The 27,289-nt window shown below is 49.8% G+C and overlaps 1 protein-coding gene across 2 annotated transcripts; it reads right to left on the minus strand.

Annotated features, from left to right (window-relative positions):
• On the minus strand, window positions 1–27,289 carry SETD4 (SET domain containing 4). Of its 2 annotated transcripts, XM_040980792.1 has the most exons (12): window positions 27,126–27,289; window positions 25,645–25,750; window positions 16,058–16,153; window positions 14,951–14,988; window positions 12,735–12,823; window positions 10,428–10,857; window positions 8,891–9,065; window positions 6,902–6,983; window positions 6,283–6,363; window positions 3,586–3,709; window positions 1,438–1,549; window positions 1–769 (listed from the first exon to the last, which is right to left on the minus strand). In XM_040980792.1, exons 2-12 carry the CDS (start codon window positions 25,715–25,717, stop codon window positions 672–674), a joined length of 1,398 nt encoding a protein of 465 aa, XP_040836726.1. In that variant the 5' UTR covers window positions 25,718–25,750; window positions 27,126–27,289; the 3' UTR covers window positions 1–671. The 2 variants fall into 2 exon arrangements, with proteins under 2 accessions (XP_040836726.1, XP_040836725.1); XM_040980791.1 differs by lacking the exon at window positions 27,126–27,289 and having other exon boundaries at window positions 1,405–1,549; window positions 25,645–25,811.

Here is a 27,289-nt window from a genome sequence, read left to right on the forward strand (position 1 = left end):
CACCCTCAGCACAGACCACCCCAGCCTGTGTGGGTATGGCTCCAGGACCTCTGCAGGTGGCTGACAGTTAGGGAGTGACTCCCTGCTCTCCCCACCCTGAGACTGGGATGGACAAAAACAAAGCCAACAGGAAGAACAGAGGCCCAAGGTTCACCGTGGTTCTAGGTGTGGTCCCCACTGAGCCCCAGACACCAGCAGATACGCTCACCCCAGCACAGGGTGCAGTGGGCAAGAGCCTGTCCTGGACACCAGAGCTCAAGACGGAAGAGCTGGAGGTTGAGCCAGGCCTTCTCCCTCAGAGTGACTCGTCGGCCCTGCCCTGGCTGCACCAAAGGCCAGGAGCAGGTTGATGGGGGCCTTTTGTGTCCCCCAGAGCTCCTCAACATGCAAGTCAGTGCCTCCACAGCAGGTGGGACTGAAGGCTGAGGCCGCATGGGCTAACACTGCCACCCAGGGCCACCGACTGCCGACCTGTGCTTAGGTCAGTGGGATCCAGGGAATTGTGAAAGCACAAGGCCTACCCTTTGCCCGCTGCTGGGCACAATGCCAACCCCCGAGTTCTGGCTGGCAGCTGGCGGCTGGCTCCTTGGTCTCCCCGGTCCCACAAGTCAGGACTTCACTGGTGCTTGCTCCAGGCCTGCTGTTTACTGGACAGAGCTACACAGCCACCATCACTCACTCGTGGCCCACCGCCGGTTCTGCCCTGCAGGCTTCCTTCCACACCCCGGAACAGGCACTGCTCTGTCCTCAGAGACGCTCCTGAAGTTCACTATTTGAAGAAAAAAAACACAGGAAAAGGACTCAGTACCTAAGTGTTTGGTAGAAAGCACTCACCAGCTACCCATCATTCCATACAAAAGAAACAACCTATCAAGGCTGTAAGAAATGCCCCATTCCCACCACCACAGGAGGGACCAGGTGCACGCAAAGGAGGCCCACCCACCACAGGAGGGACCAGGTGCACACACGCAGAGGAGGCCCACCCACCACAGGAGGGACCGGGTGCATACACGCAGAGGAGGCCCACCCACCACAGGAGGGACCGGGTGCATACACGCAGAGGAGGCCCACCCACCACAGGAGGGACCGGGTGCATACACGCAGAGGAGGCCCACCCACCACAGGAGGGACCAGGTGCACACACGCAGAGGAGGCCCACCCACCACAGGAGGGACCGGGTGCATACACGCAGAGGAGGCCCACCCACCACAGGAGGGACCGGGTGCACGCAAAGGAGGCCCACCCACCACAGGAGGGACCAGGTGCACACACGCAGAGGAGGCCCACCCACCACAGGAGGGACCGGGTGCACGCACATAAAGGAGGCCCACCCACCACAGGCGGGACCAGGTGCACACACGCAGAGAAGGCCCACCCACCACAGGAGGGACCGGGTGCACGCACATAGATGAAATCAGGCAAAAGCCGCGTGCAGACCATCCAGGATCCCGGCGGATGCCTTGAGGATCTGCAGCTCTTCTGTCCGCAACGCCTCCACCAGAGCCAGCTGGGGCAGCAATGCCACACTGTCCACCTTTCTGCGGGCAATCTGCAAGTCAGTAACAAGGTTAGCTCGCTTGTGACTACAGTAACATACCCAAACATTTCAACACATGTCACTGTCATTCTCCAGAGACCAGCTCGGCAGAGGAAGTGCAAACACATTCAGTCTACCTCCAAACCTTGACTCCTTAGTCCCCTGCAGCAGTCACGGACTGGTAGCCGGGCTGGGGGCTGCATTGTGTCCTGTCTCCTTGACTGGCCTGGTCTAGGGAGGAACCCACAGCGACCAGGGACCCTCACGCAGCGTTTGTCCTTCTGTGTCTAACTGAGCATGATGTCCTCAGTCATTAAAATTACTTCCTTAACACCACTCATGCTTTACATACACAGTTGATTTCTCTATTAATTGGAACATTTATTAAATTAAGAAAAAAAAGAGAAAAAACATACTTGAAAATCTATTATCAAGAAGTTACACAGTAATCTTTAACTATTAAGGAAGCCCTATAAATCTATACAATTACTAAGTGCAAATAGCAAACCCCGTTCAGGCAAAGACAAGGAGCCAACCTAGGTCCCATCACCAGGTGAGCGGGTCAAGAACGTGCAGTGTCACCAGGTGAGCGGGTCAAGAAGGCGCAGTATGGGGATGGCCGTGAAGAGAAGGGGACCCTGCCACAGGCACCAGCGTAAGCCTGGAGGACGCCAGGCACAGAAGGACAGATGCCAACGACCTCTCTGCAATGAAGGAAGGCTACGCTGTGGAGCGGAGCGCAGACAGGGTGACGGCAGGCTGCAGGCGCGGGCACTGGCAGCACACAGAGGACTCACAGCTCTTGCACATAAAGGGGAGGTTTGCGGTAGATCACTGCACACCATGAAGACCACGTCTAACAATAACGTGTACTTGAAAGTTGCTAAAAGAGCAGTTGAAATGTTCTCACCATAACAAAATACAGATGTGGCTGAGCCATTCCATAATGCATACACATACCAAAACATCATTCTGTACATATTAATTTTTCTTTCCAAAAATAAAGAACAGGAACAGGCACTGGACACAGCCCTGAGGCCACCTGGATGCCCTGATCCCATTACAGAGGGCCTGCTTGGAGAACTGGCCACTGTGCTTCCCACCCAGCTTCCTCCTGCCATGCAGCTTGGGACGAGGCAGACGCCTTCGAGTGCCTGGGCCCATCACCACACAGCAGACCCAGGAGAGCGCCAGGCGTGTGGCTTCCCTGACTCAGTCCTGGCTGCTGCAGGCACACGGAGAATAAACCAGCAGACGAGAGCTCTCTTTTTCTCTTTGTCTTTCACATAAAATGAAAATGACTACATCATTTACTTAAGACACAAAAGTATTCTTATTATGAGTAATTTTATGAAAAAAAAAAAACTTCTTTAGGATTTATTTTTACTTGAAAAGAAGAGTTACAGAGAGAAGAAACAGAGAGATCTCCCACCCACTGTTTGACTCCCCAGATAGCCACAGCAGCTGTAACTAGATCTGAAGCCAGGAGCCAGGAGCTTCCTACAGGTCTCCCATATGAGTGTCGGAGCCAAAACACTTGAGCCATGCTCTGCTGCTTTCTCAGGCCATAAGCTGGGACACAAATGGGGCCCATACAGGATGTCAGTGCTGCAGGCAGAGGCTTAGCCATGGTGCAGACCCCAAAACCAATCATTTCTAAAGCAAAACTAATCTTTACCAAAAAAAAAAAGGTGACATTCAAAACTATACCTTGGGGCCTGGCGTGATAGCGTACCAGTTAAAGTCCTCACCTTGAACGCGCCAGGATCCCATATGGGCCCCGGTCCTAATCCCAGTGGCCCCACTTCCCATCCAGCTCCCTGCTTGTGACCTGGGAAACAGTATAGGACTGCCCAAAGCCTTGAGACCCTGCACCCGTGTGAGAGACCCAGATAGGATATGGGCTCCTGGCTTCGGATCAGTGCAGCACCGGCCACTGCAGTCATTTGGATGGAAGATCTTTCTCTCTGTCTCTCCTCCTCTCTATATATATCTGACTTTGTAATAAAAATAAACAAATCTAAAAAAAAAAAAAAGAAAACCTCTACCTTCTGAAGCACAGCGGAAGTCTCCTCTATGAAGTCACAGCATATCCGCCGGGTTATATCCAAACTCGCCTTCTCATTTGTATCTGAAATGACTTCTCCAAGCAGTATCTTCTTCCAGCACATACTAGAAAAAGCCCCAGGAGAAACTCTCAGTGGACTCTTAGAAAGCAAGAAAGCATGCACAAATCAAAACAGCACACGAACTCTGCTCCTGTCCCCTGAGGCCCAGAAAGTCATTCCAGCAGAAGAGGCCCTGACTCACCACCCACCTGCAGTTCCTGAGTGACCATGAACAGGACAGCAAGAATCAGGGGACTGGGCATTGAAAACAAGCAGACTGAGGCCCGGCGGTGTGGCCTAGTGGCTAAGGTCCTCGCCTTGAATGCACTGGGATCCCATATGGTCGTCAGTTCTAATCCCGGCAGCTCCACTTCCTCTCTATCTCTCCTCCTCTCTGTATATCCGACTTTGTAATAAAAATAAAATAAATCTTAAAAAGAAAGAAAGAAAGAAAGAAAGAAAGAAAGAAAGAAAGAAAGAAAGAAAGAAAGAAAGAAAGAAAGAAAGAAAGAAAGAAAGAAAGAAAACAAGCAGACTGGAAGCTAGATGCACAAAGGCACTGACTCTGTTCCTCTTTAAGCTAAGAGAGCTGGGCCTGGAGAGGAGCCTAGTGGCTAAAGTCCTCGCCTTGCATGCACCGGAATCCACATGGGCACCAGTTCATTTCTCGGCAGCTCCACTTCCCATCCAGCTCCCTGCTCGTGGCCTGGGAAGGCAGTAGAGGACGGCCCAAAGCCTTGGGACCCTGCACCCATGCAGGAGTTTCAAAGGAAGCTCCTGACACCTGGCTTCCGATCGGCTCAGCTCTGGGGAGTGAACCAACGGATGAAAGATCTTTCTCTCTGTCTGTCTTTCTGTCTGTAAATCTGACTTTCTAATAAAAAAAAAAAAAACTTTATTTTTTAAACTAAGAGAGCCACATCAGTGCCCTGTTTATTCATGTATCCCTTTGAAAGGCAGAGATAACAAACGAGACACAGGTATGCCCCATCCAACGGTTCACCCGGCCAAGTCCCTCCAGCAGCCATAGCAGGAACTCAGTCCAGGTCTCCCTGTGAGTCCAGAGCCCATGAGCTGAGCCAGGACCTGCTGCCTGCCAGGGCAGGCACTGACAGCAAGCAGGAAGCTGGAGCAGACTCCAACAGGCACTCGGATACAGGAGGCAGGCATCCAAACGCCAGGCCAAAGTGTCTACCACAGGGATGGACTGTATGATCATCACAACCCTGGCTTTGGCACGCAGGTGGAGTCAGATCCAGGAGCCCTCCAACAGAGCAAGATGAAACAGAAGATCCTCTCACAGACAAGCGCTCAGCGGACTCAGGAGGAAGGGCAAGAAGTTCTCCTTCAAGTGCAAGAACTGAACGCTGGCAGCATGGAACACGCTGCACGGTGTAGTGAGATCTGTGTGTGGGAGGACGAGCACAGCCCAGCCCTTCCCCGAGAGACAGCTCATGCCCCTTCTGGCCGTGCAGCTGTCTAAGAAGGAGGGCTCAGCGGGCAGCCAGCGAATACCCAGCACGACCAAGGCAGCCTGCTGAGCCAGAGCAGGCAGAGCCGTCTACACAGCAGGAGGAAGCACTAGTCAGGGAGCCCGAGAGGGAGACAGGTTCTGCACAGTCTGCACGTCCTGCAGAGGGAAGAGACAAGGCGGCGGCGGCTGCTGCTTCCTGCAGCTGGAGGACACGGGTGCCAGCAGGAAAAGCTCCGCAGCACGAGACACGCGGGGAAGGCCCCTCCTCCACACAGGACGCCTGAGAACTCAGTGACATGGGCTTTCAGGAAAGTAACCACCATTACTCCGCACCAGGAACAACGTCTCTAGCTGAATCTTCAGAGCAAGGGGGCAAAGAAAGCGTTATTCCCCCAGGAGGACTCAGAACTGAGACGTGGGATGGGTGGAGAGCTTGTCCTAGGTGGCAGAGCTGGTGAGAGGCAGAAGCCGCCTTGCTCATGCTCACTGACCTGCGTGCTCTGCCGGCCACCTGGGCAGTGGCCACCGAGGGAGCAGGAAAGTGGCCAAGGGCGACCTCTGGGAGGTTCCCCTACATGTCGCCCCCGTGGAAAAACCTAGTGTCTCCTGGAAGCTTCTGTGTCTGTCCCAGGGTAGTGTCTGCTGGGGTCATGGAGGGAAGCTCTGCTCGCTCCTGGAGAAGCCCACCCATCAGAGACACCTGACAGCACCTGTGCCCACTGGGTGCCAGTATTCACTCTGAACAACAGGCACTGGGCCACAGAGAGGGCAGTATATGAGGAGACTGGAAAATCCTCTTCTTGAAAGACACATTCATGTATGTGAAAGACAGAGTTACAGTAAGAGAGGGAGAGACAGAGACCAAGACCTAGCTGCTGGATCACTCCCCAGACGCCAAAGCCAGGAGGGCAAATGCCTGAGGAGCACTGGAAAATCCTAACCACCGCACACTCTGACGCTGACTCCAAAGCCAGAATTCCAAGAACATCTAAAACTTAGAGGTAAAACATACAGTGCACGTGCGGGCTACGTGATAAAAACGCAGCTGCAACACCACCACCATTCTTCGTTCTTCTCTGGTTGGTGTTTGAGTACAAGCAAAAATACTCAAAGGCCCTGGCCAGACTGTACCCACACCTAAGACCAACATGCATGCAACTTACAATTTTTCAGGTTCCAGACATAACAACTTGAGAGCTGTGAGCAACCTCCAAGACGGTCCATCCCAACCGAACGTCAGATCTCTAAAGCGGGAAAACCAAAGCGGACAGATCCGTCACTCCAGTGCTGCCCGAGCCCGTGCCATGCTGCAGGGCCAGCGTCCCCGAAACGAGCTGCTAACCACTATGTAGCTGCAATCTTGGCTGGAACAATCAAAGGCCAAGGGGAGCCTGAAACTGCAAGAGAATAAAGCCCAAATAACTAAAAATCCTCTGTGCTACTAACTTTGTTTAAATTAAAGTATAAGCTATTTGCCAATCAGTTTTATTAAGAAGATGGACATGGATGAAGGGGCCACGACAGAGGGGACATGCTTTAGTTTACAAGGTAAATGATGACATGGAATGTCAGGCTTGCATCTCAGGTCCCAAAGGCAAGGCTTCAAAACGTGCAGTGGACCCTGTGTGCACCTGTCACGGCAAGCTCCCATAACAGCCCCCTGTCAGCTCAGCCAAAAGCAGCAGGCGGCTACATGTGGAATACAAAAACTGCTGCCATCATTTTTTTTTAACTCATGAAAGTTTCTGAAGCAATGATTTTAAAAGAGAAGGTAACACTTACTCAATAAAGCCATGGTCCCTTAAAATGGAAATCTTTTTGTTTAGCTGTTTATCGGTTGATGGAAGATATTTAACAAGTATTTCTGAAATTCAAAAAAAGGTAAAAATCACATCAGATGAATTTAGGTGGAATTCGCAGCGTGCCTTCCTTCTCAGCACTGTGCCCTCCCTTCGGCGTCCACGACACGTACAGCTTCCTCACGTCCCACAGAGGCCTGTCCTGCCATCTAGTCCACAGGGGTCATCAACCAGTCTTCCAGGGCAGCAGGAATTCTCGGGCTAGCAGACAAACATGCACAACCTCCCACTCCCACTGAGCAAATCCTCAAGGACACGTTAGGACAACTGCTGGGAAAGTCCATCTGAAGTACGGGCTGCGCGACACTCTGAGGAGGAGTTTGCAATACTGGGCTTTGAAAGCCAGAATCCAAAATTCCTGGGCAACGGTGATTTACAATTACAAAAATCCAAGTGAAATCATACAAAGCTATTCTGTGCAGCAGAACAGTGAGTGATTTTTTTTCATTTTATTTTTAAAATATTACTAAAATATAATTAAATTAATTTGACAAACTAAGCTTTTCAAAGCCACCAGCATTAAAGTTATCCGGAATAGAAATAGCAAAGCTAAGACATCTTGAAGGTTTCAAAATCTGTTTTCCACTTTTTAACCATTATCATTTTTATGCCTATAGGATACAGTAATAAGTTTCTACTACCATCCACATTTGTATTAAAAACAGAGTATATACTGGTAAATCCTTGTCCATTCAAAAATCATTTTCTTTCTACTTTATTTAAAAGGCAGAAAGAGAAGAAAAGAGATTGTCTATGCATTTATTCACTCCCAAATGTTTACAACAACTCTGCAGGACCAAGGTGACGCCAGGAATCCAGAACCCAACCCAGGTCTCCCCTAGGTGCCAGCACCTGAGCTGTCCCAGGCTGCCTTCCAGGACGCACATCATCAGGAAGCCACCAGGTGGCAGTAGACTGGGACATGAACCTAGGCTCCTGGCAAGGACCATAACAGGTACCCCAAGCAGCAGCTTAACCACTGTGCCCCAGTGCCCACCCCACCCTCCACCGCTGCTTCATGGCCTAGAAAACTACTTCTCTGCTGCTTCCAGAGGAGAACAGTCCATTTTTAATACTATAGTTTCAAGCAGAAAATTAATGGCTAAGCTATTATTTTTAGAGTAATGTAAATAATGCTTAAAAAAAATATTCATCACAGAATAATGAAATCAGTATCTCATGGCATTTTGCTCTACAAGCAAGGACAATTTAACAGACTTCTCTACATGAGATAGGTGCTTAGTACGTTTTATTCATTTGCTCCTGAATTCTGTTCTCTGCTCAGGAAGAGCAACAATTTCCATTTCCTTTTCTCTGTCAATATCCTTATTTGTCCAGCAGCCTTCCTTTTTTCCATTCTATCTTCTGGCCAAATACAGTAGAACTTTCCTTGGTTCTTATACAAAGGTTTTATTTGAAAGGCAGAGTGACAGAAAGACAGAGGGCAAGATTCCAGCCCCTGTTCACTCCCCAGATGCCCATGTCCGCCAGCTGGGAGCCGGGCACCCAGACAGAGGGTGAGATTCTAGCCCCTGTTCACTCCCCAGATGCCCGTGTCTGCCAGCTGGGAGCCGGGCACCCAATCCAGGCCTCCCGCAGGAGTGGCAGAAACCCAATTATGTGAGTCAGCACGCTGCCTACAGGGTCTGCACTAGCACAGAGTCGCAGCCAGGAGCCATAGGGCTCACATGCAGATATTCCAACACAGCACACTGGCCTCTAACCACTAAGCGAGACCCTCGGTGTCAGCCCACGCTCCGTGGCTTTTCCACAATCAGGACCACACCCATCCAAAATTAAATAATGTGCATGTGATTTAAGGTGCTCCTGTTATTAAAACTGAAAATACCCACATCTCCAGAGGGAATCAAAGCTACAACACCTTAACAGGAAGAATAAAATGGATTCCAACCTGTTGAGACATAAACGCAAGCGTGAGGGTTAGGGACAGAAACGAATCCGTACTCCAGGAGCAGCCGCTGGTTGTCATGCGGGCCGTAGCAGATGAAAACCTCTTCGTACCTTCTACACCTTGAAGCCGTTCTGATTTCATAACAACGAGTCTCCTCATTAAATCCTGCTTCTACCTAGAAATGAAAAATTGCTGAATGTTTCTTTTTAAAACATAAAACTAAACAAACTGATTGGGTCACCACATTACTTGGGGGTCAGGTTCTACACACACTCATCCATGGGTTTATAAACACATGTGGAAAACGTCGCTCTTGCACTTGAGCCTACTTTGTGGACCTGAGCATAACCCCTTGGTGGGAGGGGTCGCGCCCTGGGGTGCCCAGACAGCTCAATTCAGCACACATGACACTGGGCAGACGAGCCCCTCGACAAGTCACACACACCCGGAAGAGGACACAGCATATGTGTGTGCATATATGCGTATAAATACATATTCCTACCTCCCCCCACAACCTATCTCTTCTCTGTAACTCTTCCAAATAAATTTATTAATTGGTTTTTAAAAAGAAATGGAGCAGGGCCCAGCGCGGTGGCGCAGTGGTTAAGGTCCTCGCCTTGCACGCCCGGGATCCCACATGGGCACCGGTTCTAATCCTGACAGCTTCGCTTCCCATCCAGCCCCCTGCCTGTGGCCTGGGAAAGCAGTCGAGGACGGCCCAAAGCCTTGGGACCCTGAACCCGCGTGGGAGACCCGGAAGAGGCTCCTGGCTTCAGATTGGCTCAGCTCCAGCCATTGCGGCCGCCTGGGGAGTGAATCATCAGACGGAAGATCTTCCTCTCTGTGTCTCCCTCTGTATATCCGCCTTTCCAATAAAAATAAAACATAAATATTAAAAAAAAAGAAATGGAGCAGCTGGGACTTGGATAAATGCCCATCAGCCATGCCAGTATCCGAGGTGGCGGCTGCACCCACTATACCACAACACTGGCCTCCTCAAAGCAGGCTTCTTTGGCGACCTCTGGGGCTTCTCCCCACACTTACGGGTTCAGTAAACATTCACCCAACAGCCACATGCGGTGGTCCCGGCCTTGAAGTCTCTAAAAGACTCTGTCCTCAAACATTTCAGAGCCCAGTGTAGGAAGCAACACACTGAACAACCCGACAGCCGTGACACGTGAAAATGGGGTGGCCTGGGACAGTTACCCTGAGCTCAGCCCCAGTCTGCAAGGAGGAAGGGGGAACAGACCACAGCCCAGGCAGGCGAGGGCTGCTGGGAGAAGCAGGGAAGACAGCTCAGGGCTCTGCCGGTCAGGCCAGGACTGCCAGGCAGGAAACGGGGCAAAGCAGAAAGCGTGCCCAGGGCAACACTGGGCTTGACAGACAAGCCGAGCACACACCTGCCAGCAGCCCGAAGGCTCGCCTGCAGCCAGCTCTGCCCCTCCCCGGGGTTCCCTCAGCACCCAAAGTCACGGGTGCTGCACACTGCTATCGTGCCTATCCAAACAGAACCGGGGGCCCCTCGTCAGCGTCTCACCTGGGCGTGCGGGCTATGGTTCAGCAAGTCCAGGAATGGAGCAAGGGCACAGGTGTCAGGCTCGGCGGACAGGCCCTCCCGCTGCCCGCGTCTCAGGTACACGGCTCTGGTGTTGACGGTGCACCAGGCCCACAGGAGGGCGCTGTAGCTGAAGATGCTGTCCACGGGCGCTGCAAACAGAGGCTGCAGGGAAGAGAAGAAGGTTCTGGAGGAAGCAAAAAACTCCCGCACGCGAGCCCTCTGCTCTTCGGCCTTCGCTTGTAAGGGTCGGGGCAGCAGATCCAGCACTTCAGGCTCCAAACAAACGGGGCAGGTGTAGGACTCGGGCAAAACATCCAGGTACGGCTTCCACGGAGACCGGTCCCCGGCGTGCTTTTCTGAAACTAAAAACGTGCACAGAGCCAGCACGGGAGACGGCGGCGGCTTCCACCTTCAAGGATAAAAGTCAGTAAAAGAATTACTTCTACTCAGAATTCAGGACAAGCTAAGCGATTTGTTTCGTAGACAGAGCTATTTAAATTACAGTATCAGTGATTTAGAATTAAACCTGCTGGGCCCTCAACATCTGCAGGGAACTGGTGCCAGTCCCTTGGAGCAAAGGCACTCACCCTGGTACACGCTGTCATGTGCTCAGAGTCCCCTCTGGGGTATGACAACGGAAGTGCTGGGTAAACAGTGCCTCCAGTGTGTGGCTGACCGCTAACAACCAGGGGACCACAGTACGTGTTCCATAGAGACAATGACCACTTCCTTTTTCCAAATATTTTCAACCTGCAGTTGGCTGAATCCACAAGCCTGGTGCTGTGGGCTCAGAGGCTGCCTGCAGTATCCACAACTCCGTTGCTCAGTCAGACAAGCCAGTCGGGAGCCGACAGTCACCATGCCTACTGGCTGTCCCACTGGACAATGCAGAGTTGAACATCTGCTATTACAGTATGTTCTCAAGATGACACTGACCTAAAGGGAAAATGGAAACTTGAATATGCTTATTTTATGCTTCTTACTGTTCCAAAGCATTTGCTCCTAAACTCAACTACTCTTTGACAAATTATATATTAGAAATATTTTAGCTTCATATAACTACCAATAAAAACATCTCACGTTGCATGAATGTATTTTTAAAAGGTTTTTGTTCATTTTTTAATATTCATTTCATTTTTATTGGAAAGTCAGATATATAGAGAGGAGGAGAGACAGAGAGAGGAAGATCTTTTGTCTGCTTATTCACTCTCCAAGCGGCTGCGACAGCCGGAGCTGACCCAATCCAAAACTAGGAGCCAGGAGCCTCTTCCAGAACTCCCATATGGGTGCAGGGTCCCAGGCTTTGGGCTGTCCTCAACTGCTTTCCCAGGCCACAAGCAGGGAGCTGGATGGGAAGCGAAGCTGTCAGGTTTAGAACTGGTGCCCACATGGGATACCAGTGCATGCAAGGTGAGAACTTTAGCTGCTAGGCCACTGCACTGGGCCCTCATTCATCTTTTAAAGTCCAAATCCCTATAGTGCCACATACGTAACTCAAAGTTTCAGAATAAGTCCAAGGACGCTACTATCAAGAGCACACCTGCCTCCACTGAGGCCTGAAAAGCTCTTCTAGAGCCATGCTGGGTCGGGGAAGCCCGGACGCCCCTTGGTTAGAGAAACAGCACAATCCGCTGCCCCTCCAGACTTGGAAAGCTGCTGAGGCTCAGTCTCTCTGTCCTCAGAGGTGTCCAGCACAGCTCGCGCACCGGCCTCCTCTCTTCCATCCTAGCTGTAACGCATGCTCTCATCACGCTAACAGCTCTCCCTAACTGAAGAACCCAAACGGACCTAGCACGACGGAGCAGCACTGGGAGTCATGGGACTCGGCTGTGACTTACGTATATTACCCAATAACTCCTCATTTTTCACAAAGTGATTGATCAGAAGTCACACTCACCCCGGCAGCCTATGAGGAATCTTAAGACAGAGCTTACAGAAGCACACATTCAACACACGGTGAAGACAGTGGGGGCCGCCCACCCACACTGGGACACGTTGGTTACTGCCCTCGCTCCGCCCCTTTCCCGATTTCTGCTCACACACCCTGGGGGGCAGCAGGAGATGGCTCCAGGTCTTGGGTCCATACCACCCACATCTCTCCCTCACCATCACCCTCTCTGTCATATAAACTATTTTATTTTGATGCAGTTTACAATGAATTAAGAACAAACTTCCTGGAACAGAGTCAAGCGTCCAGTCCATTTCAGGTCATTCTTGGCTAGACACGAAGCTGGGCCCTAATCATTCCCGCCAGAATGCATGAGCGCGCGGCGGTCAGTGACTTACTTGGTGATGTACGCCCCCAAGTAACTTCGCATCACCGTGTCCGTGGTGAGCAGGCAGCGCTCAGGCAGTGATATGAGCATCCTCCCCTCCTAGGCAAGAGGGAAGCAACGAGCAGGATGAGCAGCTTGGGAGGGACCGAGCTGTATGGGTTTTGTATTATGAAAAATCTATGCATAGACTTCAAATTTTTCTGCACTAAAATAACTCATTTCTACTTCAAGCTTTCTGTGAATTTCTTAAAGTATTCTTGTTTATATTTTACAAATTAAAACTTTTGTAAATAAAAATAGCATAACAGAATTACATTAAAATATGCCACTCTTGGGCCCGGCGCGGTGGCGCAAGTGGTTAAATGTCCTCGCCTTGCACGCCCGGGATCCCATATGGGCACCGGTTCTAATCCCGGCGGCTCCACTTCCCTTCCAGCTCCCTGCCTGTGACCTGGGAAAGCAGTCGAGGACGGCCCAAGGCTTTGGGACCCTGCACCCACGTGGGAGACCCAGAAGAGGCTCCTGGCTTCGGATCGGCATAGTATCGGCCATTGCGCTCACTTGGGGAGTGAATCCTCGGACGGAAGATCTTCCTCTCTGTCTCTCCTCTGTATATCTGCCTTTCCAATAAAAAAAATAATAATAAAAATAAATCTTTAAAAAAAAAAAAAGAAAAAAATATGCCACTCTTTAGGCTAAACACATACACATAGCTGAGTTTAAATAAAGTATGTAATCAGAAACGAGCAATTTTAGAGTAAAAATTAATTTTTACTTTAAAAAGAAAAAAGTGGGACCTGGCACAGTAGCCTAGTGGCTAAAGTCCCATTTTGCATGTGCTGGGATCTCATATGGGCATCAGTTCACATCCCGGCTGCTCTACTTCTCTCTCAGATCCCTGCTTGTGGCCTGGGAAAGCAGGACCCTGCACTCATGTGGGAGACCTGGAGGAGGCTCCTGGCTCCTGGCTTTGGATGAGCTCAGCTCTGGCTGTTGCAACTACTTGGGGAGTGAACCAGCAAATGGAAGATCTTCCTCTCGGTTTCTCCTTCTCTTCGTAAATCTGCCTTTCCAATAAAAATAAATCTTTAAAAATAATAAGTTTAGGGCCCGGTGCGGTGGTGCAAGTGGTTAAAGGTCCTCGCCTTGCACACCCGGGATCCCATATGGGCGCCGGTTCTAATCCCGGCAGCCCCGCTTCCCTTCCAGCTCCCTGCCTGTGGCCTGGGAAAGCAGTCGAGGACGGCCCAAAGCTTTGGGACCCTGCACCCGCGTGGGAGACCCAGAAGAGGCTCCTGGCTTCGGATCGGCATAGTATCGGCCCGTTGCGCTCACTTGGGGAGTGAATCATCGGACGGAAGACCTTCCTCTCTGTCTCTCCTCTCTGTATATCCACCTTTCCAATGAAAAAATAATAAAAATAAATCTTTAAAAAAAATAATAATAGTAAGTTTAAAGGAAAAAGTAATTTTAAAATAAAAGAAACAATAAATCACTTGCCTCACAGAAAAGTACACTGCATGTCCCTTAAAATGGCGCAGGGAGAACTAGCCGGCACCATGCCACATCTGCATCTTTGTGAGGCGGGGAAGAAAGGCTGCGAGCATCCCAATGCTGCTCTGGGTCCCACGGAGAGCAGGAGGCAGGACCGTGCTCACAGCCCTCCCAGGAGAGCAGCTCCACTGGCCCAGCTGTACCACAGCCGGCTGTGCAGAATGTGGGGGGCCTGCCCACATGCCCCCTCTCCTGACCTCACTCTCAGAATCCTATTCAGATAGGACGATGTCAGGGCGAGAACCGTGTAGCCTCCCCGTGCTTGAAGCTTGCTGGAGCCACTGGCTAATCAGTTGGGGGCTGGGATGCCCTCAATGCGGGAGCCTGTCTTCCTCACCACTTACTCCTGCCTGCTGCTCAAGCGCCAAGAGCCATGCCCGCAGCGGAGAGGGGACAAGACAGACAGGTGGTAGGAGCGTGGGTCTTGGATGGTTCAGTGACCACACCACAGGTTCCAGACTGCTTCCTCCAGGCTGGTGTGCACTGCTGGAACACCGTGACCTTGGGTTTGCAGCAAACTTCACTCTAGCTGGCAGACTTGTAATCGAATATACCCATTAGGGAGGCCAGAAACGCCTGTGAGTGTAAGACATGCTCAGTGCACTCAATGGCAACTACAAAAACAAAGCCGCAGGGTCTGTGTTGGGTCGGGGGAAAGAGGGAGGAGCTCACCTGCAAGCCAGCTGTACTCATCAGGCCCCTTCCCGTGCCTAGGAAAGCAAAGGGGGATGAAGGGTAAATCCAACCACACCGTCACACCTTCTCGTCCCAGAGCTCGCACTTCCAGTTTAAAATTCAGCTCTTCAGCCCCAAGTTAGCATGTGTAACTGATTCACTGTGAAGGAGCTGGCTACCTCACTCAACCAGGGGCACACGTGGGGAGTCCCTTCACTACATAAGAAAGTGAATTTGCCCAAAGTTAAAACAACCAGAAGAGCATCCCACTGTTGGCAGAGTGGGATGGCCTTGAATAGATGCACACAGCTGTGACCAGCTGGCCAACCTCTACGTGGGAATGTGCCAGAAAATGCGAATCTAACCTCCCAAAAGAAGCCCTCTGATTTCCAGAAAAGAATGACCCTCTCTCAGCTCAGGTGACATCGATGCCTGAAGGTCAGTCATTAACTGACCAGGGAGAGTATACCTTGGCCAATGCTTGCAAGCACAGCCACAACAAAGGCAAGGCCATTCTCAGGCCCTGTCCTCCAGCCACACGGAGCAGCACCAGCACTTCCCATGGCTGCAGTGCAACCTCTCTCTCCCTCAGGCCACCAGAGCTGTGGGATAATTCCATCAGCCCAGATGATGTGAAAAATCCCACGAAGCCAGCAGAGGTGTTAAGAGCGGACAGACGGTCAGGTGATACAGTGTGGTTCCCGTGAGCATCCCACAGGACCGCTCTGTCCGGCCAAGGTCCCAGGAACATCTGCACTTCCCATGAGTACATCAACAAAGTTTTGTATGCACAACCCAAGAGCTAGGGCCAGCGGCCGCATTCACCGTTATCCTTAGCTTGGCTCCATCACACTTCTATATCCTCAGTCTCCTTTTAACATGTGCTTCATCAGTTTATCACTTCTTTTTGTAATCCATTTTCAGTTATTTTTTTCAAGGTCAAATACAAAATAGTGAAAATAAAAACAGTGTAACTACAAGGTAGGAAACCCTGCACACAGTTACCAAAGTACCCTCCAGGGAAACACAGCCATCCCACAGCACCACCCCTGCTTTTCCCACACCCCTTACACGAGGGTCGGAGAGCTGAACACCAGATTTTACCTGGAAAGTGAGCCGGTGCTAAGTTCCTATCTTCAAAATTCCTTTCTTTCAGCCATTTCCTTAGATCTATAAATTCAGACTTGCAGCTCTCATTCACTAGCCAGGAGAGAAAAAAGAGAGAGAGAACAGTGATTAAATCACTGTGAAACCCCCTTTTCAAAAGGCCATCCCCAATGAAATATATCTGACAGATAGGAAAAATGAACAGATTTTAACAAAAAAAAAAAAAAACACAGATAGTGTAAACTAAAATAGCAAAACTGTAAAACATCTGAGCATCTTAACAGGTGCAGAAAAACAGCTGATAAAATCTAACAAAAAACTCAGCAAACTGGGGCAGAGGAGAACTTCCTGGATCTGGTAAAGAACATCTAACAAAAGACAGGGCAGGCGTTAACCGTGGGCAGAGCTCGGCCCCACACCAGGAGAGTCCGGGTCCAATTCTGGCATCCATTTCCTCACTAACTCCCTGTGAATTTGAACCTGGGCAGGCAGTGGTGATGCCTCCGGTAACTGGATCCCTGCCATCCATGTGGAAGACACACTGAGTTCCCCACCTCCAGCCTAGGTCATGGCCAACCCCAGCCACTGTGGACACCAAGGAGAGGAGTGGCTGGCAGATGGGAGCACACTCTCCCAGTCTCCCTCCTTGCCTCCTTGTCAGTATATTTAATTTTGACACATTTTATTGTGCAAAACTTAGCACTTTCCTCCAGAGACCTGAACTAGACAAAAATACCTAGGCACCCCCTTTATTCAGCATAGCACTTACAGGTCAGCTAGTGCAAATGGGGCAAAATATAAATAAAGAAAAGGCATCCGAATGGAAAGAAAGTCTGTCTTTAATCTCAGAAGAGTTTAGCCAATCTGGTGGAATATTTAAACAACTACTAAACTTAACAGTTTAACAAAGTTGCAGGATACAAAGTCAATATTAAAAAAAAATTATTTGAACTAGAAGGAAACACAACTCTAAAAATGTAAATAGTATCATGAATGTTGTATTGTGTACTGCTCAGAGCATGAGCGGGTGGATGTTTTATCCTGTAGCTTGGAAATTCCCACAAGCTCTCAGGGACTCAATAATGAGTTCATTGACTTGGACTTGAAGAATCAACTCTTGTATCATTACACACAACAGCGGCTGCATCTTCAGTGTTAAAGGGGAGAGATATACATTGAGATGCAAGACAAGCTTTCATCTGAAACATACCCTGCATCTGTCTGATTCTTTACTACTGCAGGAATATTTGTAAAACACTTCCCATTAACAGGTGCACAGATGAACAAAAAGACCGGCGTTTAAAAGGATCCTAACATGACAGAACAAATGCTTCTCACTTCCTCTCAAAATCATCCCTTTAGAACATTTTCATGAAAAAAAAAAAATGATAGCATTTTCATTTCCCATTTGCAGGAAACATCTCCCAACTCTGTGTATGAGCTGAAAGATAAATTTTTACTGAGCAATGGTTACATGCAGAAAAATTGTGCACCACAGAACATGCATACACACACACACACACACAACATGCGTGCACCCACAGAAATCTAGTTGAGAGGGGGGCCCAACATGACAGTTCTGTGATTAAATTATTGTCTTGCATATGCTGGGATCCCAAATGGGCACTGGTTCATGTCGCAACTGCTCCACTTCCCATCCAGTTCCCTGCTTGTGGCCTGGAAAGCAGTTGAGGATGGGCCAAAGCCTTGGGACCCTGCTCTCATGCACATGGAAACCCAGACGCAGCCTCTGGCTCCTGGCTTTGGATCAGCTTGGCTCCAGGCAGTGCAGGCATGTGGAGAGAGAACCAGCAAATGGAAAATCCTTCTGTCTCTCCTCTCTGTAAAATCCACCTTTCCAATAAGAAAGAGAGAGAGAGAGAGAGAGAGAGAAAGAAAGAAAGAAAGAAAGAAAGAAAGAAAGAAAGAAAGAAAGAAAGAAAGAAAGGAAGGAAGGAAGGAAGGAAGGAAGGAAGGAAGGAAGGAAGGAAGGAAGGAAGGAAGGAAGGAAGGAAGGAAGGGGAGAGAGAAATCACGTCTTGGACATGGGGATCACAGACCTAAGTGTGAAGTACCACATCACTGCGTCAGAAGAGAGCTCCAGGGCATAACACAGTGACAGGCGGTGCCAGGTGAGACTCACTGTGTGGTCAGGAGGGACAGTGCCAGGCCAGGGACAACCTGGGGGAGCAGTCCTGAAAATGTCCCACAAGAGCTCAATGGGATCTTTCCTCGGCGTAGTATAGAAATAAAAAGCCAGGAATTGGTTACAGAGAAGTTTTATTCACAAAGTGGCCAGGTGAACGTAGAAAGAGGAGGGAGAGAGGATGCTTTCTGAAAGGACAGAGGAGGAGACCCTGAGGTTGTGTAAGGATCTTGAGATCTTAAGCATTCCCCGATCCCTCCTTGTCTGGGTGGGAAGCTGCGGGGATGATGTTCCCCACTGGTGGTCCCTCCACTAGATAGAAACTGGCTGGACAGTTACTGCGCCAACCACTTAAAGGTGTGGCCAAGATTTTAGCAGGCCTGGATGATCTCATAAGAATCTGGTGCTGCCTCCTAGGCTAGGGAGGCTGATTCTATATAAGGGACCAGAGGGGTTTAGAGCATTTATTTCCCAATGTTTTTTCAGGGGTAAAATTAAGTTATTCTTAAAAATACTGTTATTCTGTATGTGCATTTTGGTTTCTATTGTTTTTACTTTTTTAAAAAAATGACTAAGTAAGCAGAATTTTGTATGTCCAAGCTCTTCAAATGCTGTTACCGAGTATCCTAAAAGTGTCCCCACTAAATCAAAGGCATATCAAGCTACAACATTTATGACCTGAAGAATTATTTTAGGTTATAATATTTTCACATTAACTTTGTTTTTAACCATTTGCAGTACTCTGTATGTAGTTCACATTTTAAATATTTTTAAAGGCATGAAGTAACACATTTTTAAAAGCACAACTATAGCGATAAAATACATGAGCTTAAGATGACAAAGATCAAATCTGCTTCATTCACAGAATGGGGCAAGCTAATACACAACATAACATTAATCTTTCCAAATAGTTTTGCTGAGAAACACCTAGCAGGGTTTAGTGTCAAAAGTGAGGTGATCTCCTGGCAGCACAATGGCTCAGCTGGCTAATCCTTCCCTTGCAAGTGCTTGGATTCAGTATGGGCACCAGTTTGTGTTCTGGCTGCTCCACTTCCCCTCCAGCGCCCTGCAGGGACCCTGCATCCTGCATGAGATCCAGACTAAGCTTCTGGCTCCTGGCTCCTGGCTTCGGATTGGCTCAGCTCTGGCTGTTGTGGTCACTTAGGGAGTTAACCAGTGGATTTTTGTCTCTCCTTCTATTTGTAAAATCTACCTTTTCAATCAAAATAAATAAATGTTTAAAACTAGATGAATAATAAAGAAAAGTGAGACCACCTCATTTAGAAAAGCTAAAACATCATTTGATGCATAAAGCCAACTCTGCCTCCTGATTTCATACTTTCTTACCTTTATTTAGTGATTGCAAATCCATGAGAAAAGTTTATTATGGTATTAAAAAACCTTAGAAGTATGCAATTATTTTTGGTAAAGTGTTTTTCTCCCCAGATTACAACTATCCCACACATACAGCATATCCTAGGTTTAGAAACGCCAGGCACTCGCTCAGGTAAGAGGAGTGACTGGTGAATTGCGTTGTAAGGTTCCGTTTGCTTTCGGTAGAAACCACGCTACAACAATCAAGCCAATATTATTTAAAAGTCTGCTCCTTCACTCAGCTCCCGAGCAGACACTCACTGATTCCCGTGGGACCTGGGCAGCAGGACCAGGCCACAGGAAAGGCCTGAAACGTCTACAAGTCAGAAAAGAATGTTCTGGAGACGTTGGAAGCAGTGGTTCACCACATCGTGCCCCAGGCCTTCTTCCATGGGTTTCTTCCCTGTGGTGTTCAGAGGAAAGCATGGGATCCAGACTCCCAGGTTGGCATTGCCCATTTCCACGGGGCATACCCCAGGCACTCTGCTGGAAGTTGGGCTGCACCTGGGCAGCGGCCTGGGAAACCCTGGTCCCTCCAAGGCTACAGCACCGGGCTCCCTGAGGGCTCCCAGGCTGGCATCCTGCAGCCCCACAGTGTGTCGTCCAGGCATTCTGCTGGCAGCTGGGCTGCAGCTGCGTAGCGCCCTGGCAGACCCTGGTCCTCCCCAGGCTGTGACACTGGGCTCCATGAGGGGCTGAGCTGAGCACTAATGAAATTGTAAATCACATGGAGACAGTGCATGGGACAACAAAAGCTGGGAAGGCCACCACTGGTTGGACCCCTGGAAAATTTCTGAATTTCATCACTCACATTATACTACAGCACATCCCAACCCTGTGGGCCCTTATCCATGACCAGCTTTTACTAAAATTGATTTGAAAATAGCTTTTTAATGTAAAAAAAAAAAAAACCTATGAAACAGAATAATATTTTATGGCTACTAAGACTTTTTCCTTCAGCATCTAAAGGCTTCTTTCTCCTTTGTCCTCTGACCAAGATCACACGTAAGGATTGGCAGCTCATTATAAATCATTTGTTTTTTAAATACGCTCTGGCTCTTTGGCCATTTCCATGGTATCAGGAGACGTGGAAACAGTGGCCCTGTCAGCATTTGTTGCCCACTTTAGAAATCTGACATTTGGTTGGGAAAGACCATCCCGGAGGGTAGAGTTTTTAAGTTGCTATATAAAAGCTAAAAAAATAATTATACATTTCTCATGCCTTGGCCTTAGACACAGCTATAATCCGAGGATGATGACTTTGAGGGTTTTGTTTTGTTGTTGTTTGCTTCCAAAGGAACACCAGCAAAAGAAGAAAAAAGTCATTACATGTGGAAACTTGATTGTGTAACCCACGCACACAGCGCATGTTGCACTTCCAACTTTGAGCCATTCCTGAAATTCTGGTCAGAGTGCATGGTCTTGGAATGTTCCAGGCTCTCCTCAGCTGTTGGGCCTCCGGTGACTATGATCTGCCTTCAGAACTCGCCTCAACGCTACACTTACTGGTGCTGTCAGCAGTCTCTGATGGGTGGGCTTTTCTAAGGGGCAAGCAGAGCTTCCATCCGTAGCCCCAGCAGGTACTGCTCCCACGACACAGAAGCCTCCAGAAGGAGATTCTGGGTTTTTCATGGGGGAGCAGTAAGGGAGTCACCATGTAAACACACACCTGTCTGATTTCTGAATGAAGCCATCAGGAACGTTTCTAGGAGTCCCCTGGCCACAGAAACTGCCCCTGGAGTTCCCTGCAAAGGAGAAACGCCTCCACCTCACAGCTGCCCAGGAACCGGGGAAAGACTGAGGTGGGCAAGCCCACCCTGAGCTCAGGAAGATACCAGAGATGGGCCTAGAGACCTCCCTCAGCCGGAGAATGCCCTCAGCACCCAGGCCAGAGGACCTCCCTCAGCTGGAGACAGCCCTCAGCACCCGAGCCAGGGGACGGCCCTTAGCTGGAGATGGCCCTCTGTACCCGGGCCAGGGCACAACTCTCAGCTGGAGATGGCCCTGAGCACCTGAGCCAGGGGACGGCCCTCAGCACCAAGGCCTGGCAGTGACCTGCCCCTGTCTGCCCAGATGTTCTCTTCTACAGAAATCACATCTCTGTCTGGTCTCAGAAGCAGACATTGTTTTCATTCTCAGTAGACAAAGTGTCTTGTTTTTGAGGAAATGTGAATTCTGTAACTGCTGCATTTCCTCCTACTGTTCACCAGACAATGCACAGGCAATGCTGCAGCCCTGCGCGGTGCACGGGACTCACTCCCAGGATGCACACCGGCTCAGCCCCTATCTTCCCTGCCCACCTCTGGCCCTGTCTTTCCTTCATTGGCCTAACATTGATCCCACATGAGCCTTTCAAGGATCTTCCTGGAGCAGGTTCTAGGTCCTTCTCCAGTTCCTCAGCCTCAGGATCAGAAAGCAGTCAGCTGCTTCCCAGAGGTCGCCCTTGGCCACTTTCCTGCTCCCTCGGTGGCCACTGCCCAGGTGGCCGGCAGAGCACGCAGGTCAGTGAGCATGAGCAAGGCGGCTTCTGCCTCTCACCAGCTCTGCCACCTAGGACAAGCTCTCCACCCATCCCACGTCTCAGTTCTGAGTCCTCCTAGGGGAATAACGCTTTCTTTGCCCCCTTGCTCTGAAGATTCAGTTAGAGATGCTGTTCCTGGTGCGGAGTAATGGTGGTTACTTTCCTGAAAGCCCATGTCACTGAGTTCTCAGGCGTCCTGTGTGGAGGAGGGGCCTTCCCCGCGTGTCTCGTGCTGTGGAGCTTTTCCTGCCGGCACCCGTGTCCTCCAGCTGCAGGAAGCAGCAGCCGCCGCCTTGTCTCTTCCCTCTGCAGGACGTGCAGACTGTGCAGAACCTGTCTCCCTCTCGGGCTCCCTGACTAGTGCTTCCTCCTGCTGTGTAGACGGCTCAGCAGGCTGCCTTGGCCGTGCTGGGTATTCGCTGGCTGCCCGCTGAGCCCTCCTTCTTAGACAGCTGCACGGCCTGAAGGGGCATGAGTTGTCTCTCGGGGAAGGGCTGGGCTGTGCTCGTCCTCCCACACACAGATCTCACTACACCGTGCGGCGTTCTGTGTTCCCAGGGTTCAGGAAAAGCTGTCATCCCGAGAGGAAGCGCTCTCGACCTCACCGTCTGTGCTGTGTGCCTCATCTTGCCCGTCCATCGCGTTCCCAGGGCTGGAGAACATGATGGTACCCAAAGCTCAAATGATAAATTCAGTCCAGGGCAGGCATCTGACCTGGTGTTCTAGCCACTGGGGGGACACCTGTGTCACACCGCGGCGTGGCTGGGCTGCCACCCCAGCTCCACAGCTGCTTCCATACTGCAGTGAGCGAGAAGGGCGCCATGGCGGCAGGCTGAGCTCTCAGCTCCTGGCCCAGCCCCGACTCTCAGTCCGAGTGGGGGCCTTTGGTCTCTTCCTTTCCCTTCCTCAGGCCCTCCCTCCCCAAAAAATACATTCAAAAACAAGATAGCTGACACATTTAATGGTTAAAAAAGAGGGGGAAAAAAACTGAGGGCTTTCCTCCTACACCCAGGAAGCATAAACAATTAGCAGTGCAAAAAGGTAAGAAAAATAAATAAAAGATATCCACTGGGAAGTTAGTAAAACTGTCTTTATTCCCAGAAGACATGAGCACCTATGTAGACAACCTGGCATGACTGACAAGACAGGAACTCGAGTTTAGTCAAGGTTACAAGATCAACATCAAACAACAATGTATTTCTATATGCTAGCAAGAAGCAAACAAAAAATGCGTATTTCATAATATCATTTGTAACACCAAAAAATGTGTAATACTTTTTTTTTAGGATTTATTTCTTTTTACTTCAAAGTCAGATATACAGAGAGAAGGAGAGACAGACAGGAAGATCTTCCATCTGATGATTCACCCCCCAAGTGAGTGCAACAACTGGAGCTGAACCAGTACAAAGCCAGGAGACAGGAGTCTCCTCCAGGTCTCCCACACAGGTGCAGAGTCCCAAGGCTTTGGGCCGTCCTCAACTGCCACTCCAGGCCACAAGCAGGAAGCTGGATGGGAAGCAGGGCTTCCAGGATTAGAACCGGGGCCCATGTGCGAGCCTGGCACGTTCAAGGCGAGGACTTTAGTCTCTAGGCTACTGCACAGGGCCCAAAAAATGTATAATTCCTAAGTGATACTTCTAAAACAAGATGTGCAAGTCTATGAGCCAAAAACTAGAAAACACTACTGACAGAAATTAAAAATATGTAATACGTAAGACTGTAATGGACTGAATCTTGATATCCCCCAGAAAATTCTTATGTTCCAGCCCTAACTTCAAAACGATGGTTATTAGAGATGAAGGCCAGAGGGTGGCGCTGTCCTGATGAGACCAATAATCAGAGTAAAGAGACCTCAACCTGAGCACTGAGGACAGAGAAGGCCAGGGAGAGAGCTTCAATAGGAACCTAACTGGTTAGCACTTTGCTCCTGTCCATCGCAGCCTCTGCAGCTGAGAGAAGTCAGGCTGTACTACATAAGCCACCCAGTCTCTGATACTGGTTATGATAGCCCAGGCTAGGACTTAGGCTGAGGTAGATCCTAATCAACTTATCAGATACAGTGTAAGACGTAGAATTATCATCAAGACAATAACTTTTTTAATGAAAAGATACTAAAGCATTATGTTAAATTAGAAGATACTCATCAAGAAAATAGTAAAGGAAAAACATAGGAACAAAAAAATACAAGACATATAGAAAACAAAATGTAAAACAGATAAATCCAACTATATAAATAATAACATTAACCGAGACTAGATTAAGAAATCCATCGGAAAGCAAAGTTTCCAGTCTGGACACAATTTTTAAAAGACCACATTATATGGTAGCTACAAGAAATGCATTTCGGATTGAAAGACACAGACTGAACGTGAAATGACGGGCTGGTGCCACGGCATCGTCGGTTAAGCATCTACCAAGCCAGCATCCCATATGGGCACTGGTTCAAATTCCAGCTGCTTTACTTCTCATTCAGCTCCCTACTTGTGGCCCGGCAAAGCAGCAAAGGATAGCCTTAGTCCTTGGCTCCTGAACCAACTTGGGAACCGGAAAGAAGCTCCTGGGCCCTGGCTCCCATCAGCCATTGCAGCCATTTGGGGAGTGAACCAGAGGATGCAAGATCTTTCTCTCCGTCTCTCCTCTGTAAATCTGCCTTACAAATAAAAATGAAATAAATCTTAAGAAGTGAAATGATGGAAAAATATGTATCATACAAACCATGATAAGAAAGTTAAAGTGGTTTTAAAGCCTTTAAAATAAAAAAGTTATTAGAGATAAAAAAAGGAACATTTTATGACAAAGTAAATCAATCAGGCAGACATCACACTTATAAATACACATCTAAAAACAGAGCACTGAAATAAAGGAGGCAAAAGCTAACAGAATTAAAGGGAGAAACTGACAATTCTACAATAACTGGAGATTTCAAGACCCCACTTTTTAAAAATTTATTTATGCTTATTTTTAAGGCAGATTTCCAGAGAGGGAGAGAAAGTGATCTTCCATCCAAGTGTCCACTCCCCAAACGGCTGCAATGGTTGGAGCTGAGCTAAAGTTAAGGGCCAGATGCTTTTTCCAGGTTTCCCACCCAGAAAGTGGGTACAGGAGCCCAAGAACTTGAGCCATCCTCTGCTGATTTACCAAGCCGTAAGCAGGGAGCTGGATGAGAAGTGGAGAGTGGAGCAGCCAGGACTAGAACCAGTGCCCATGTGAGACGCTGGCTGAGGATTAGTCTATTGAGCCACTGCACTGACCCCAAGACCCCACTTTCATTAGCGATAAGGACAAGTGGACAGAAGATCAACAAGGACTTATAAGACCTGAATGACAGGGCAAAGCAACTCGAACTAACAGCTGTGCATAGCACATGTTTAATATACTTCCTCTCCCACAGGGTTTAAAGAAACTCATGGCACCAATAAGAACAGTGGTTTTTTGTAGTATCCTCCTTGACCACTACCCACGACCCTTTGGGGCACACTGTCTGAACAGACGCCCATTAACAAAACATTTCTCTTTTTGCCAGTAGCTTGAAGCAACCAGTACCTCCTCTTGTTGGAGAACTTTTGAAGCGTTTCCGCCTTCGGATCCGACTTGTTCTTCCTCTTGCCTTCGGCATGCTGACCCTGGAGCTTCTGAGCAGGGCTCCAATCTGCAAAGCAAAGGCAGTTCTTGGTCTCAACTGCCGCTTGTATGATGATCACTGCTCTGAACATCTTCAAAAATCCTCAGCTGCTTCTCGAACGCTTTTTGTGCCTGACCGGGATCCTGGTAGGAACGGGATGCCCTCAGTGGGTCCCTCGCAAACAGCTCTAGCTCGAGGCTCTGGGGAGTGCTAATGAATCATGGAAACTCCCCTAGCCGCCTTCAAGGCCAGCTGCTCAGGTCACTTACCTGCCTTACTGAAACTTAAACTAACCCAGAATCAACAGCAGCAAGGAAGCCCCATTGGCTAGGACGTCTTAGAACAGAAACAATCATAATTTATACCGGTGTGTATTTATATATGTATATAAAATGTGATAGAAACAGTAATCTTTAGATATCAGAATCCTCAAGGAAGTAAGTTTTTGCAAAACACTGGTCAGAGAATAAGGGCCAAGAAAGCTAACAAACCAAAGAGGTGCCTCTAAAATCTCAAATGGCTACCGTCAGACCCCGTCAGACCCCGTCAGACCCCGACAGACCCCAACAAACCCCGTCAGACCCCCGTCAGACCCCCGACAGACCCCCAACAGACTCCCTCCCGTCAGACCCCGACAGACCCCAACAGACCCCGACAGACCCCGTCAGACCCCGACAGACCCCGTCAGACCCCGACAGACCCCGTCAGACCCCGACAGACCCCGACAGACCCCGACAGACCCCGTCAGACCCCGTCAGACCCCGACAGACCCCGACAGACCCCGTCAGACCCCGACAGACCCCGACAGACCCCGACAGACCCCGTCAGACCCCGTCAGACCCCGACAGACCCCGTCAGACCCCGACAGACCCCGTCAGACCCCGACAGACCCCGTCAGACCCCGTCAGACCCCGACAGACCCCGTCAGACCCCGACAGACCCCGTCAGACCCCGTCAGACCCCGTCAGACCCCAACAAACCCCGTCAGACCCCGTCAGACACCCGACAGATCCCCCATAAGACCCCAAGAGACCCCGTCAGACCCCCGACAGACCCCGTCAAACCCCGACAACCGTTAGACCCCAACAAACTCCGTCAGACCCCGTCAAACCCCGTCAGACCCCGTCAAACCCCGTCAGACCCCGTCAGACCCCAACAAACCCCGTCAGACCCCCGAGAGTCCCCCGACAGACCCCCTGTCAGACTCCGTCAGATCCCGTCAGACCCCAACAGACCCCCGACCAGTCCCCCACCGGCCAGCTCGGGCCCCATGCCGGCCGTGATGAGCCAGATCCGCTCCCTCACAGCCCCGAACCCCAAGACTCGCGGCCCCCTCAGGTCCCCGCACAGCCCTTCCGCCCGGTTCCCACGAGGCGCCCCTCGCACGCCGGGCCTTACGCACACGCCCCCAGCGCGCGGGGCAGCAGTCGCTGTAGGAACGGCTTGGGAAAGCTGGTAGTTGACTAGGGAGCACAGAATACCGCCAGGACTCCCAAATCGGTTCTAACTGTTCCTCCGTTACAAACTCAGGGAAGCTCGCGGCCAGGACCGCTCCCGTTACCCCGG

The sequence above is a fragment of the Ochotona curzoniae genome, unplaced genomic scaffold, assembly GCF_017591425.1.
Source record: "Ochotona curzoniae isolate NIBS_2020 unplaced genomic scaffold, NIBS_Ocur_1.0 contig_3498, whole genome shotgun sequence".
In the NCBI taxonomy this organism is placed as follows: Eukaryota; Metazoa; Chordata; class Mammalia; order Lagomorpha; family Ochotonidae; genus Ochotona; species Ochotona curzoniae.

What these genes read in the sequence shown, in the direction of transcription:
- SETD4 (XM_040980792.1), bottom strand. Translation starts at nt 25,717, where the DNA reads ATGCCGAAGGCAAGAGGAAGAACAAGTCGGATCCGAAGGCGGAAACGC. An exon ending in AGCACCGGCTCACTTTCCAG is followed by an intron (nt 14,989 to 16,057) that starts GTAAAATCTGGT and finishes TTGCTTTCCTAG; the next exon opens with GCACGGGAAGGGGCCTGATG. An exon ending in ATCCGCCGGGATCCTGGATG is followed by an intron (nt 770 to 1,437) that starts GTCTGCACGCGG and finishes TTCTTCAAATAG; the next exon opens with TGAACTTCAGGAGCGTCTCT.